Source organism: Stegostoma tigrinum, chromosome 6 (assembly GCF_030684315.1).
Source record: "Stegostoma tigrinum isolate sSteTig4 chromosome 6, sSteTig4.hap1, whole genome shotgun sequence".
In the NCBI taxonomy this organism is placed as follows: Eukaryota; Metazoa; Chordata; class Chondrichthyes; order Orectolobiformes; family Stegostomatidae; genus Stegostoma; species Stegostoma tigrinum.
The window spans coordinates 87,270,118-87,285,960 of record NC_081359.1 but is presented as its reverse complement, the minus strand read 5'-3'; the positions used below and the strand labels follow the sequence as shown (position 1 = coordinate 87,285,960).

Below are 15,843 nucleotides of genomic sequence, written 5' to 3'. Positions count from 1 at the left end.
GTGCCACTGTCGTCATCATTTAGCGTCAAACGGCCACGAAGGACCCCAGCCGCCCTCGGCTGTCCGTAGAGGCGACGGTGAGTGGCCCGGGTAGGGCGCGAGCGGCATCCGTTAGCTGGAGAGTCTCTCCCGTAGCTGGCCAGGCGTCGACAAGGGACAGCGTGTGGAGGTTTCTGCTTCCCTTCCCTGCTGATATATCGTCCATGGCGCAGATTGTTCGGATCGGGAAGAGGACGGGAAGGATGGCGGCCCTCGGAGCCCAGTGCGTTTGGTAGCGGCTCCTTCCGCGGTCTGTCTGTCTCTCGGTCTCCGATCGCATTCAACACCCTCCCGAGGGTGCGGAAGTACCTGTGATTACTCAACAACTGCTCCTCTCTTTCAAGACGGGGGTTGGGGTGGAAGAATTCTATCATCTCCTCTATTCCCATCTCAAAAAATGGATAGTAAATCGTTTGCAATCGTCCTGGATGAAATACGAAAGGTAAAATCCCCGCTGTTGCTCAGTTATCATTCTTCCTGTCCCCCCCCCCCCCCCCACGCTTAACCCCACCCAGTTAAAATTTCAGATTAAAGAAAATACTGCGGATGCTGGAAATCTGAAACAAATACAGAAAATGCTGGATAAACCCAACATGTTTGGCAGCATCTGTATAGTGCTGTTACCGATCCCTCTCAAGGTTACCCAATCTTCTACTGTCAGATCTGTTTTAATACTATCTCATTCAACGTGGTGGTGGAGTCACACAATACATCAAGAGCATCCTCAATGCGAAGGCTTGAGGTGTGGTGACCCTCGGGTTAAACTACCACCAATTGTCTCTGTCTCCAATGAGACAGCAGTGCTGTGGTTCAGGTAAGACTATGGTGACTCTACTTTATGTCCGAACATTTCTTCAAAGAATTTGCATTCACTAACTGAGAAAAGGGGTTAATGTTTTGAGTACAGCATGACTTCTTCAGAAACCATCTCAAAGATGTCTGTGCCCGAAACATGGTTCCACACCATGTGTTCTCTTTTAAATTGTAGTTCCTCTGTCAGTGCAGAACTCCAGCATGTGTTTGGTAGCAACATATGAGAAAAGGCACCAGGAAATCTGAATAGATTGCTTAGCTTGTGCAGAATGGCAGAGAATGTAATGCTGGATACATCATCTGTGAAGGGAGAAACAGGAGTTAATGTTTCACCTCCGTAAGACCATAAGACATAGGAGTGGAAGTAAGGCCATTCGGCCCATCGAGTCCACTCTGCCATTTAAATCATGGCTGATGGGCATTTCAACTCCACTTCGCTGCGCTCTCTCCGTAGCCCTTGATTCCTTGTGAGATCAAGAATTTATCAATCTCTGCCTTGAAGGCATCTAACGTCCTGGCCTCCGCTGCACTCCGTGGCAACGAATTCCACAAGCCCACCACTCTCTGGCTGAAGAAATGTCTCCTCATTTCCGTTTTAAATTTACCCTTTTGTCAACAGGATGTGACCCATGTAGTCAAAATAGTAGAATGTAGTTGAATGACAATGAATGTACAGCATTCTGGTAAGATTGTACCTTCTCCCTTTCTGGTTGCTGATACAGAAGGGGCATGAGGCAGTGCAGTAAACTACCAAGCTTACGGCTGAGATATAATGTAAGACTGCAGAAGATTGGGTATTTATGGCCATGAAGGGAGGTGCTTGAAAGCTGATGTTAAAGAGCTTTATACTTGTCAGGAGTACAAACAGGTCAGAACTGAAATAAAATGTTAAATTATTGGAGTAGGGATAAAGGTTGTAGAGATTGACACAGACTGGACTCTGAATAGTGGAAGTGAAAATCCTGGATTCATTTTAGAAATTACTTCAGTATATAATTATGTACTGAAATAGGGGTTAAATTATGCAGAGAAAATGAAGTGAGGTGGGCATAATGATTATGGATGTTTAATCTGGGCAGTTAGTGAATGCAAATTCTTTGATGAAATATTTGAACATAAAAGTAGAGTCACCATAGTCTTATCTTACCCACAGGGCTGCTGTCTCATTGGAGACCGAGACAATTAGTGGTGGTTTAACCTGAGGGTCACCACACCTGAAGCAAGGTGACAGGCTGAGAAGGAGACTCGCCTTCACATTGAGGATACTGTTGATGTATTGTGTGACTCAACCACCATGTTGAATGGGATAGTTTTAAAACCAATAGACAGTAGAAGATTGGGTAACCTTGAGAGGGCTTCAGTAACAGCACTGTATTCAGCTACAATATGTAACCTCTTTGCCTGTCGACTGTTTCCACCAGGCAAGGGGATCAGCTTGGCTTGACGAAGACTGCAGGAGGGCATGTCAGGAGTAGCATGCATTGAAAATGAGGTATTAACTTGGTGAAGTGAGATTGTAGGACCATTTGCCATTAAGCAGGGTGCTATAGAACAGCCCTAATCTACTACAACAAAACCTAAGCTCAAACCCTTCCACATTCAGACGTGAATGTTATACAATTAAACAACTCACTGGTGAAGGAAAGTCCACAGATGACCCCATCACTAATAATGAGATATCGAAAAGGCTGCAGGTTGTGACAACATTCCAGTAAAAGTGCTGAAAATGTGTGTCCCAGAACTAGCATTGCTGCTTGCTTAGCTGCCCCAGTGTAGATACAGTGCAGGCACCTGACTGGCAATGTGAAAAATTGCTTGGATACGTCATATGTAGCAGGCATGATGAAACTAACCTGACCAATTTTCGCTTCATCAGTCAACTCGTAGTCTTCAACAGAGTGGTGGAAGCTGATGTTAACAGTGCTATATTGCAGCACTTATTCTGCTGACTTGCCCTAGTTTTTGGTTCGGCCAGGCCTACTCAATTTCATTACATCATATCAGCCTTCGTCCAAGCGCTGACAGAACAACTGAACCGGCTGGTGACTGCCCTTGCCATCAAGGCAATATTTGACAAAGAATGGCATCGATGAATCCTGACAAAACTCGAGTCAGTACGAATCATTTGGGGGGCAGGTGGGGATTCTACACTGGTTAGGATCATTCCTAACACGTAGAAACTTGGTTGTGATTGTTGGAGGCAACTTATCTCTGCAGGAATTCTTTAGGGCCGTGTCCTAGGCCCAGTCGCCTTTAGCTGCTTCATCAATGACCTTCTGTCTGTCATAAGGTTACAAGTGAAGAGGATTGTTGTTGATTGCAAATTAATCAGTGTGAAATGTTCAGCACTATTCGCAAGTTCTCCAATATTGAAGCTGTCACTTTCCAGATGCAATTAAACCTGGGCAACATTCAGGTGTGGGGTGGTAAGTGGCAAATACCATTTCTACCACCTAAGTTCAGGCAATGACTATCTCGAACAAGTGATAATCCAGACATCACCCCTATATGTTCAGTGGCATTGTCATTTTTGAATCGCCCATTGTCAATATTTTTGAGGTTTTGTTGACCAGAAACTAAACTGTTCCAGCTATATATATTGTGGCAATAAGACCAGATCAGAAGCTCAAAATCGTGCAGTGCGTAAATCACCATCTGACTCATCAAAAATCTGTCCACTGCCCACTAAGTGCAAGACAGGATGATTAGTTTTGGATGAGTGCAGCTCTAACACACTGGAAGTTCGACTCCCACAGGACAAAGTAGCTGACTTGATTAGCACCCCATCTCGCAACTTCAATATTCATTCCCTCAACCACTGACACAATAGAAATTAAAATTTAACTATTTCTGTAATGAATGTCCAGTTTGAATTGCTAGTTTTAGAGCCAAGTGGTAAGTTGATAATCTATTGTAAAAATCAACATTGAAATTTTTGCAAAAGATTTTGGTGTCACCTTCATTTAATTTGTAGCGCTATTGAAAGAATCCTTACGGTGCAGAAGCAAGCTATTCAGCCCATCTGAACAGAATCCCACCGAGACCCACTCCATTCCTGTAACTCTGCATTTCCCACGGCCGGTCCACCTAACCTGTACATCCCTGGACACAATGGGCAATTTAGCACAGCCAGTCCACCTAACCTCCACATGTTTGTACTGTGGGACAAAACCAGAGCACTTGGAGGAAACCCATGCAGACACATGGAGAATGTGCAAACTCCACACAGACCCATTACCGAGGGGTGGAGTCGAACCCAGTTCCCTGGTGCTGTGAGGCAGCAATGCTAACAACACCACCTCTCATTCAGAAAGTTATGCATTCAAGCTTAACCAGAACATAAACTTATCAGAAGCCCTAGGTTTTAAATGGATTGTTCCACCGGCTCAGGTATCATTGAGGAGTCCATGATATTGAAGAAAAAATAAGGATTCTTTGTATTTCGATCAATAATTTTTTCCTCAAGCCAGATTAAATTTACATTCATCTGTTAATGCAATTTTGCTACTCGACTTAAGTAGCCACTGCCCTTCCAACAATTTATTGTTGGCAAAGTTCTTCAATGTTTTAGGGTTGAAGATAACACAGTAGTTCAAAAATGCACAATATGACAGCAATATATGATATCTTAGAGTATTATAATTTTTATGAGCTGCATTGCTTAAACCCAATACAAATAAATTGTATTTCTCTCAAGTTACCTCTATTGAACGTTTTTTCTTCCAATCAGCTCAAATCAAAAGGTATTAGTATTTTAAAAATTCTTTACAGAGAATTGACATCTAGGTTTTTCCCATCCTTTACACCCTGTCCCCAGTACATGTTGCTTTCTTTTGAACTGTAATTGAAAAATTACTTTGTACACACTTCATAACAGTGGGCAAGCCAATTTACTGAATTGCTGATATTAATTGTTATACTTCTGTTTTATATCAACTTGCATTGTCTCTGGAGTTACTTAGGCACGTGATGCAATCTCCAGTGTAGACCAGATTTAGAACATCACTTTCATTTCATGATCTAAAATTTCTGCACTTGTCAAAATTAATATTTGTGAATTTCCTTTACACGTCACCATGGGGGGTGTGGTGGGGCTCTCTTGTGGTATAGTGGTTGTGTCCCTAACCTTGGACCAGGATGTCTGAGTTTGAGTCCCACTTGCTTCAGAGCTTCAGAATAACATGTTTGCACAGGTTTATTAGAAAAATAGTTTAAATTTTTTAATAAATCCATGTGCAAATACTTGCTATTGATAGAGAGAAATACTTGGATACCTTGGGCATTTTTTCATAAGTTAGCTTTGATTTGAAAGTAAAGTCAGTTTTGGCTTGTTAACATATATATCAGACACTTGTGATTTTGGTGGAGACTGAAGTAATATTAGTTTTATACCACTTAGAACCTCTTGAAGCATAGTCACAAAATTTACAACATGCTAAGGTGAAAACTGCACTGCAGCATTTGCAGAAAGATGTGAGTATGTTCTGTCAGCCATGTTATTTACTCAATCTGCACATATTCATTTTCTTTTTAGGGGGTTCTGACTGATCATAAATTAAAGGCAATTGAATATGTACATGGATATTTTTCAAGTGAACAGGTTGGTAATTGACAATACCTTTCTGTTAACTGCACATGACTGCTGCTTGTGCATTTTGTGTGATTACCATTAACATTTTATGATATTCTAATGTATTCTGAAATCCCCATGGAAAATATTAATTGAAAGGTGTGTTGCTGGATAGATTTAGTTAAAGAAGTCAGTGATAATTATTGCCCATGAATTTATTTTAAGTTATCACTTTAAACTGTGTCCACAGGTGGTTGAATTACTGAAGTATTTTTCTTGGGCAGAACCTCAACTAAAAGCTCTTAAAGCTTTACAGCATGTAAGTATTGAAGCATTTGTGCTATATCGCAGACTATTAGATGTCTGTCCAATTTTTCAGTTTGTGTAATGGATGACAACTTGTCTTGAAAAACCTTGTTTTACGGCAGCACTTTGAAAAAAAAATTAAAGCCAGTGTGCTTTCACTGTTTTGTTTTCCAGAAAATGGTTGCCATCCATGTGTCTAAAGTAATAAATATTCTTCATTGCCTCACTTTCACTAAAGATAAGCTTGTCGCCTTAGATCTAATAGCCTTGTAAGTATGTTTTTGTCTTTGGTATAGTTTGACACTTGTCTTGTGTTGCATTTGCTGACAGTATATTGTTCCAGTTTCAACTTGATATTTTGGGCCTTATTGTTTCCAAGCACCCAATGAATAATTGTAGAAAAATTTAATAATTTTGGATCTTCTAGGAATGCCTTAACCATGTGAATGTGAAATTCAGATTATTTTTGATTCAGGCTGGTGCTTCCAGTGCACCTGATGTGTATATGCATGGTATTGCTTTTGGAATTTGCAAGAGAAGCACTATAATTGTGTAGTTGTTGCAGCCAGTGCCAAGGTATTGGTACTAGGGGAGCTTAGCTGTGCAGGAGATGAGGATGAAGAGGGGAAGAGCAGAAGTGACGAGGTATGTTAGTTAAGGGAGCCAGTAAACATTTTGGTGACTGTAAATGTAACACCTTGGTGATGAGTTTGCCTCTCTGGTGTCAGGGTGAAGGATATCGTGAACCAAATGCAGGACATTCTTCTGGGGAGGGTGATTAGCCAAGGTTGTGATTTGTGTTGCTACCAGTGACTTGGATAAGAAGGGGAATGTGGTCCTGAAAGCAGATTTTGGGCAGTTGGGAAGAAGATTGAAAAATAGCACCTTTTGAAGCAGTTGTCTCAGGGTATTTCCAATCTGTCATGCTAGTGAGCATGGAAATTGGAGAATTGAATATGTGGTTGAACAACTGGTGTGGGAATGAGGGCATTGGATTCCTGGTGCTAGTGGTATTTTTTTGACATGACATCTTTAAAGAATTGTTACTAACATCCTCCACAGAGAGATTTATTGCTGTTGGGGAGAATCACTAGATTGCTAGTGGGATGGGAGCCTGAGAGGGAGCTTGGTTTTAAGTGAAATAATGCTGGTAAAAGGGGAAAAGTAAAGAAGAAAGCAAAAACAGAAGTCAGGCAAAGGATAGGCGAACATCAAATATGGTCAGAATAGAGAATAATGATTTTAAATAAAGCAGAATTAAAGGCACTCTCTCTGAAAGCATATAGTATTCATTATAAAGCTTGAAGATCTGAATACACAAATTGGGGTAAATGGATATGATACAGTTACTATTGTGAGGATTGGTTTGAGGGTGACCAAGATTGGGAACTGAATATTCAAGGATTTTTCCCATTTGGGAGGGAGCGGGGAAAGGGGAGCTTGATAAGATTTGTAATAAGGGATGAAAGTCATAAATTATTGAGAGAGAATCAGTTTGTGTCGCATAAAAAATAGCATGGGGGCAGCAGACATTGGAAGTTATTTATCTTACTCCAAAATATAGGAGTAAAGTTGGGCATGCTATAAAGCAAAATTAGATACATATGTGAAGTGGGTAACAGTAATGGGTAAATTCAGTTTACACAGACGGGATTAACTAAATACTTGGACTGTGGATGAGATGTTTTTCTAGAATAACCTATTGAGGAGCAAATTAGAGGTTACTTTAGATTTAGGACTGTGAACTGAGAAAGAGGTAATTAATAATTTGCTGCAAGTGAACTTTGGGAAATAGTAACCACATTATAATAGAATTTTGCATTGCATTTGACCGTGATATCATTCATTCTGAAACTATGGTCATAAAATCTAAAGAAAGAAAATTGTGAAGGATTGAGAAAATACAAAAGAAGAGTTGACAGCAGTCATATAATAGCTAGTATTTCAAGAAATACTACATTGTCTACAATGTTTATATATTCCTGTAAGGCACAAATCCATAAAGGGAAAGGTGAATCAACTGTGATCAGTGAAAGAAGTATGTTAGTATTAGAGGAGATATAATAGGAACTGCAGATGCTGGAGAATCCGAGATAACAAGATGTGGAGCTGGATGAACACAGCAGGCCAAGCAGCATCTTAGGAGCAGGAAAGCTGACGTTTCGGGCCTAGATCTTCGAGCCTAAAATGTCAGCTTTCTTGCTCCTAAGATGCTCTTGGCCTGCTGTGTTATTAGATTAGAGGAAGTGGTAACTCTTGGAATTGGGAATAATTTAAATTCTAGCAAGGAGGACCAAGAAACTGATTAAGAATATGAATGCAAACTGCAAGAGGCATAATGGCAGACAGTAATAGCTTTAGGAAGACAAATAGTATATTGAACTTCATTGTAAGGGAGTGTGAGTACAGGAATAAAGCTGTCTTGCTGCAGTTGAACAGAGCCTTGATGTGCTCTCTTTGGGAGTGTTATGCAGTTTTGGTCTACTTGCCTAAGGAGGGATTTATTTACCGTAGAGGATGTGCAACCAGAATAATCCATAGGATTGCCAGATTATATTTTTGTGGGAGAGATTAAAGAGAAATAGTCTATATCTTCTAGAGTTTAGAAGAATGAGTTGTGAGAAAATTGAATTTACAAATTTCTCACAGGGTGAATGTACATTAACATGTCTCCCCTAGCTGGTAAATCCAAAACCAGGGGACATAATCTCATGACACAAGATACCCAGGATAGGCTATTTAAAACTGATAGGAGGAGGGATTTCTTCATTGAGAGTAGTGAATCTTTGAAATTCTCGAACCCGGAGTGCTTCAGAGTTGAATATGGAAATCGTTAAGTTTCAAGAAGCTAATGACATCAAGGAAAATGGAGAAAAATAGCATTGAAGAAGCTGATCAGCCATGATCCAATTGAATGGCAGGGCAAGCTTGATGGTTGGAAGGACTACTCTTGTTCCTATGTTGAGCTGTTTAAAAAATGAAGAGTTTTTAAATATCAGGTGTTTGGTGGACATTGGAAATGTGAACTTTTTTTTCTGATAGAAATATCATTGATCCTCACAATTATCGTCTAATTGAAGATATTTTCCGGGTGCACCTTCCAGAAAAGAAACGCTGCAAAAGAATTCTTGATCAGGTGATGTATCTTAAATAGACTACTTTCCTGACATATGGTTCTACGTGACTCAGTGTTGTGTGAGATACTTGATTTTATTCTGTATTCTATTTCAATAATTCAGAAATTGTTTTATGACCAGAGCAAAACTTGCAGGTAAGAGGTAAAATCTGAAAGTTTGAATTCATTATTGTGTAGAAAGACTGGAAACTTTAACTTAAGAAGGCAGTAGTGTTCTCAGAAGTGCTGAGGAAAATCACACTATAATTGGGTGGTAAGTGGGAGCACATTTGAATGTTTATGGTTTTGTGATAGTCAGCAGCTAGGATCAGGAGGGGGGAAAAAAAAATCTTGGCTTGGATGATCAGGGTGGATAGCAAAGTGAAGTCTCTTGATGAATTTGTCTTTGAGATTGATAGGTACTAGATGTACCATCAGAGGCTAGGAATTCAGCAGCAAGTAACTCTGCACCTGTCACCCCAGAGTTTGTCCAGCTGCTGCAGGACACAAGTCAGGAAGCTTGTTGCCATCCAGGGCAAGGCAGTCTGTTTGACACCGCATCCACCACCTCAACATTTGCTCATTTCATCACTGACATACAAGGCATCTACAAGATGCATTAAGTAAATAGCCAAGACTGCTTCAACAGCAACTTTCATGTATACAGAGAAGAGCAGCAGATGCAAGTAAATACTAGCATCTGTAAGTTTCTACCCAAACCCTAAACTATTTTGACTCGGAAATATTTTGCTCTTCCTGCTTGTCACTACGTCAAAATTCTGGAACTCATTTCCTAATACCATTTTGGGTATCCCTATCTGCCGAGTCTGCAGCAGTTCAAGACAGTACTCACCAGTTTCTCTGGAGCAGTTAGGGATGGGCAATAAATGTTGCTTATGTCCCATGTAAGAGTTGAGAATAGTATGTTAGCTGAGTAATATGACTTATTGGCTCGGCACAGGTGTGGAGCTTGGAAATCCAAGGTGTACCTGGCAGAGAAATATGCTCCAGTTGTAGAAGTTGAATCTCGAAAAGAGAGAGGAGAAAAATTGGGAACAGCAAAAGTGAAGAGAGATTGGGAACAGTAAATTTAAAATTCAATCTTTAAAAGTTTGAAGAGAGAAAGGAAGAAGAGGTGTTATATTTTAAATTGGTTTGTTATTACAGAGTATTAAGTTCAAGGTTAGGAGGGAATATTGCCAGTAAATTGGGAATTGAGCAGCACCTGGTGGCTGGAGTTTGGGACTGCGAGCAGACTCCGAGCATTTATTTGATCAGTGGATAGTTTTGATAAACAAAAGTGATACACTGAAGGCACAATTAAACATTTTAAAGCCCATAGGAAACACTTGTTGTGGATGAGTGAATATACTGATTGTATTAGCGAGTTTTGAGAAGATTTGTAGCTCAGGTTGAAGTTCTGGATGTGAGTTTGCTCACATTGATTTGGAGCCAATCTACCATCCCCTGAGAAAAAGAACAGGAAATGACATCACCAATGCAGGAAATGACATTACCAACCCAAGGAAACCTAACCAGATAAATAGAAAGCGGGACATAACACCAGCGCTTCGTCGGAGGCTCACTGTTGATGTTACCTAGAATGGTGACGAAACATCTGGGGACAAACCTTACAGCTCAGTGAACCAGCTTACATCTCGAACACAATAAAGACCCACTCTCTTGTGGACTGAGAGGACGAGAGTGCTGTCTTGGAGGTGAAAGGAGGACGTCGGGTTGGCTGTGCACCCTTGCGACCAGTGGATCTTAATGCTGGCTTCGGCCTAACGCTGGTTCAGGAGAGCAGCCAACCTGCAACGATGGCTGCGGCAAGTGCTCGTGCCCCAGGTCAGGGGGTCCGGAACACCATCCGTGTTTCTGTAAAGAAGGTGGATGAAGGTGCACCTGTGGACCGCACCTTCTTCGTGAAGAGGGTCCTGTTGGACTGTTGTGGGTTCGCTGCTGCGGACATTTACTGCCTGCAGGATTTCCCTGGAGGAGGTTTTTTACGATGTGACCTTCCGGAGTGCCAAGCTTTGCGAGCGCTTCCTGGAGGTTTTCAAGGAGAAAGGAGGTGAGGGCCCCCTCTCTGTATTGACCGCTGTCCCACTGTTTGTGATGCCAGCGCAGAGGAGCCGTATGGTGACTGTACACATGTACAACCCGCATGTGCCAGCAGTTGATGTCCTGACCTTCCTCGGAAGGTATGTGAAGGTGGAAGGGGACCTAACTGACATGGTGGACCCCTTTGGCATCTGGACGAGTAAGAGGCAGGTCAAGGTGACGCTGAGGATGGGCGCAGATGGGAATGTCGCACACCCACCGTCCAGCTTCGCAATCGGCGGGAGCAGGGGCTACCTGACCTATGCAGGGCAACCTAAAGTCTGCCATGCCTGTGGTAGATCAGGTCACATGGCGGCCGACTGCAAAGTCACCATCTGCAGGAACTGCAGGGAGGAGGGACACCTTGCAAAGGATTGCCCACGAGAGAGAAGCTGCAACCTTTGCGGGGAAGCGGGCCACTTCTATAGGGCATGCCCGCGGCGGGGTACCACCTACGCCCAGGTCGCTGGCAGGGGAAATGCGGGGCCAGCCCCCCCCGGAGGAGAGGAAGGCACCAGGGCCCAGCAAGGACCCCACTAATGTGCAGGAGGGCCAGGCCGTGCAGGAGGGCCCAGCCCTGCAGGATGGGCCCGAGGCCAGCAAAGCACCCCTGCAGGCTCCGATCTCCCCCGACAACCCGGAGCCAATGGAGGCGGCGACAGGCGACCCAGGGGAGTGGACAACAGTCCGGAAAGCGAGGAGGAAGGTGCGTCGACAGGCCCAGGAACCGCAACAATCAGGAGGGAAGAGGCAGCTACAGGGGGGCTATAAGAGCTCCTCTGACGAGGAGGATTCGGAGAGGGCCCACCCGAAGCAGAAGTTAAAGGTCTCGAGGGGGAAGGAAAGCAGCACCCCGCTTCCAGGTGATGGGAGGCGTCCTGAGGCTCACTCCGACACCCAGTCAAGTGCCGCTGGAGCACTGGAGGGCCCCCCGGAACTTCCAGGCGGGAAGGAGGAAACAGCACGTCCCCAGCCTGATCCAGAGCCGGGCCCTCCTGCCTCCGCACCCCTGATGGGGGGATGCCACCCGGAAGGCAGCACAGATGGTTTCCTGAGCCCAGAGAGCGTCCAGCAGTTAGCCCGGGCAATGGGCATGAAGGGACAGATGGAGGGGCTGGACCTTGGACTTGGGGAGGGTACTGCGGTCACTGCCCACAATGGGGGTACGAATTGCGAGCATTAATGTGTGCAGCGTCAAGTCAACCGCGAGATGTGTGTCCACGTTGGCCTACCTGACCACCATCAAGGCGGACCTCCTGTTTCTGCAGGAGTGCGGGATACCGCACCTCGGCAGGTACGGGAAATGGTCCGGCGCCTGGACCTGTGGGCCTTCGGTCTGGTCGGGGGGTAACGACTGTCGCTCCTCGGGCCTGGCTATTCTGCTGCGGGGGCACAACTTCACCATCTCTCAAGTTCAGGAGGTGGTGGGGGGGGCGCCTCCTAGTGGCTGACATCACCTACAGGAACGCTCCCCTGAGGCTGATCAACGTGTACGCCCCAGCGGTACGGAGTGAGCGGTTGGCCGTCCTGCAGCGGCTTCCACCCCTGCTGGCTACGTCCAGGCCGGTCATCCTAGGCGGAGACTTCAACTGCATCATTGATGCAGTTGGAAGATCCGGCGTGGGGACAGCGGGTGGGGGGATTCAACTGGACGTCACGTCCAGATTCCTGATGGGCACGGTGAAGGACGCCAAGCTGCTCGACGTCTTCAGCACCCCTGCAGACGGAGCGCAGCAGAGGTACACCTGGTCGCGGCCAGACGGGTCTATCCGCTCAAGGATAGACTTCCTGTTTGTGTCACGGACGTTCTCGGTCAGATCCACTGGTGTCGAGCCGGTGTTCTTCTCTGACCACTGCCTCCTGTTGGCCGACCGTCACTTACAGGACGACCAGCCGGCCGGCAAGGGGACGTGGAAGCTCAATACGACTCTGTTGACCCCAGAGAACGTCGAGGAGCTTAAGAGGGAGTACACCGGTTGGAGAACCGTGAAACCCCTCTTTGAGTCTCCAGGCGACTGGTGGGAGACGGTGAAGGAGAACATCAAGAGGTTCTTTGTCCTCAAGGGTGTTCGGAAGGCAAGAGAGAGGCGGGGAAAGCTGTCGCGACTCCAGAAAAGGGTGCAGAACCTGCTCCTTCTGCAGTTGATGGGGGTCGATGTCACGGAGGACCTCCGCGAGGTGAGGGGCCAGCAAACCTCGCTCTTCGCCGCGGAGGCCTCCAGGATAATCTTCCGGTCCAGGGTCCGCTCCGTGGAGCAGGACGAGACGTGCTCGTGTTTCTTCTTTCAGAAGGTGCACAAAGAGAGCTCTGTGCTTAGCCGGCTGAAGGAGGACGACGGCTCGGTGACGTCGTCTCGGCCCGACGTTTTGAGGATCAGCAGATCCTTCTATGCCGGACTGTACGACACGAAGCCCACGGACAGCACGGCCTCCGAGTCGTTCCTGTCGTCTATCACAGAGGTCTTAGACGACGGCACGAGGGAGTGGCTGGACCGGCCGATATCCCTGGACGAGCTGGCCAGAGCCCTCAAGTCCTTGCAGAGGAATAGGACTCCCGGAAGTGATGGCTTACCGGTCGAGCTGTATTCTGCTCTGTGGGGCCTGGTCGGCCAGGACCTGCTGGAGGTGTACGATAGTGCGCTTCGGGCAGGGGAAATGTGCAAGTCCATGAAAAGGGCATCATCACCCTCATTTACAAGAGGAAGGGGGAGAGGGAAGAAATTAAGAATTGGCGTCCCATTTCACTTTTGAACGTGGATTACAAAATCCTGGCCAAGGTCATTGCCAACCGGGTCAGGTCTGTCCTGGAGTCGGTGATTCACCCTGACCAAACCTGTGCTGTGCCGGGCAGGAAGATCGCTGAGAGCCTCGCGCTCATCAGGGATACGATCGCCTACGTACAGGACAGGCGGGTGGACACCTGCCTCGTCAGCCTGGACCAGGAGAAGGCCTTCGACAGGGTCTCTCATGCTTACATGAGGGACGTCCTCTCCAAATTGGGGTTCGGGGAGGGCATCCGCAATTGGATCCGGCTGCTCTACGCCAACATCGTTAGCGCAGTCTCGATCAACGGGTGGGAATCAGACAGTTTTCCTGTTAGATCTGGAGTCAGGCAGGGCTGCCCGCTCTCTCCTGCCTTGTTCGTGTGCTGTGTGGAGCCCTTCACCGCCTCCATCAGGAAGGACGTGAGCCTGAAGGGCGTGACTATCCCAGGCAGCGGAGGCCTTCAGGTCAAGACCTCCCTGTACATGGATGATGTCGCCGTCTTCTGCACCGATCGTCGGTCGGTGAGTAGGCTGTTGGACATCTGCGGCCAGTTTGAACTGGCCTCGGGTGCCAAAGTCAATAGGGGTAAGAGCGAGGTCATGTTCTTCGGGAACTGGGACGACCGCTCCTTCATCCCCTTCACCGTCAGGACAGACTACCTGAAGGTGCTGGGTGTTTGGTTTGGTGGAGCTGGGGCATGCACTAAGACTTGGGAGGAGCGTATCTCCAAATTTAAGCAGAAGCTGGGCAGGTGGACGCTCCGGTCCCTCTCCATCGCGGGTAAGAACCTGGTTGTCAGGTGCGAGGGGCTTTCGGTGCTGTTGTATGTGGCGCAGGCCTGGCCTATTACCTGGACCTGCGCCGCTGCGGTCACCCGGGCCATCTTCCACTTCATTTGGGGGTCGAGGATGGACCGGGTCCGCAGAGATACCATGTACAAAGACCTGGGAAATGGGGGAAAGGGCGTACCGAACGCCACCCTCGCCCTGACGGCTACCTTTGTGTGTGGCTGCATCAAGCTGTGCATAGATCCTCAGTACGCAAACACCAAGTGTCACTACTTACTGAGGTTCTACCTGTCCCCGGTGTTGCGAAGGATGGGCCTGGCCTCGTTGCCGCGGAACGCTCCGAGTAGTTGGACCGTTCCGTACCACCTGTCCTTCGTGGAGAAATTTTTGAAAGGAAACACCTTTGACCACAAGGCCGTCAGGCAGTGGTCAGCACGTAGTATCCTCGAGACCCTTCGGGAAAAGGAGAGGGTGGATCCCGTCGTGTGGTTCCCCATGCAGACTGCCAAAGTCGTTTGGCAGAATGCCTCATCGCCAGAACTTTCAAACAAGCACAAGGACGTTGCTTGGCTGGCGGTGAGAGGGGCTCTGCCAGTGAGATCCTTTATGCATGCCCGGAATCTCTGCACCACCGCACGCTGCCCTCGAGGTGGCTGCGGGGGGGACGAGACTGTTGATCACCTCCTTCTGGAGTGTGCCTATGCGCAGGAGGTCTGGAGGGGGATGCAGTGGTATTTGTCGAGGTTCGTCCCGAGCAGCTCCGTGACGCGGGACTCCGTGCTCTACGGGCTGTTTCCGGGGACGCACACCGAGACCAACATCAACTGCGCCTGGAGGACCATCAATGCGGTGAAGGACGCTCTTTGGTCTGCCCGCAACTTGCTGGTCTGCCAGCTGAAAGAACTGACCCCGACCGAGTGTTGCAGACTGGCGCACTCCAAGGTCCAGGGCTACGTGCTGAGGGACGCGCTAAAGCTTGGGGCAGCCGCCGCCAAGGCGCGGTGGGGAAAGACCACCGTATGAGCCCCCTCGTCCAGAAAAGGGAAAAGAATCCTATCTGGTAACTGGGCCCAGCTGGCGCCTTCCCCAACTGGTCAGGGGACCAACTGGGACTGTGCGGGGTGACAACTGCCGGGGCGGTTTCTTTGCTTTGTTTTTTTTTCTGTTTTTTTTTCCTTTAGTTGGTGTACGTACCCCCGGGTAACCCGGAGTGGCTTGCATGACTGGGTAGATGTATAAATGTTTTATTTTTTGTACATTCTATGAATAAAGTATATTTTTTCAAATAAAAAAAAAGTGACGAAACGTCTGAAAACTAACCTTCCAGCTCAGCGAGCAAACTC

At 46.6% G+C, this 15,843-nt stretch overlaps 1 protein-coding gene across 2 annotated transcripts in view; it reads left to right on the top strand.

The window, feature by feature from the left end:
- The first annotated feature begins 22 nt into the window (after positions 1-22).
- proser1 (proline and serine rich 1) overlaps positions 23-15,843 on the top strand; it is a 37,368-nt gene continuing 21,547 nt past the window's right edge. The window contains exons 1-5 of one of the 2 annotated variants that reach the window (XM_048532760.2): positions 23-481; positions 5,387-5,452; positions 5,673-5,741; positions 5,903-5,997; positions 8,771-8,864. In XM_048532760.2, the coding sequence (XP_048388717.1) occupies positions 437-481; positions 5,387-5,452; positions 5,673-5,741; positions 5,903-5,997; positions 8,771-8,864 (369 nt within the window). In that variant the 5' untranslated portion in view covers positions 23-436. The remainder of the gene's footprint in view (positions 482-5,386; positions 5,453-5,672; positions 5,742-5,902; positions 5,998-8,770; positions 8,865-15,843) is intronic. The other variant, XM_048532761.2, reaches the window with a different exon arrangement.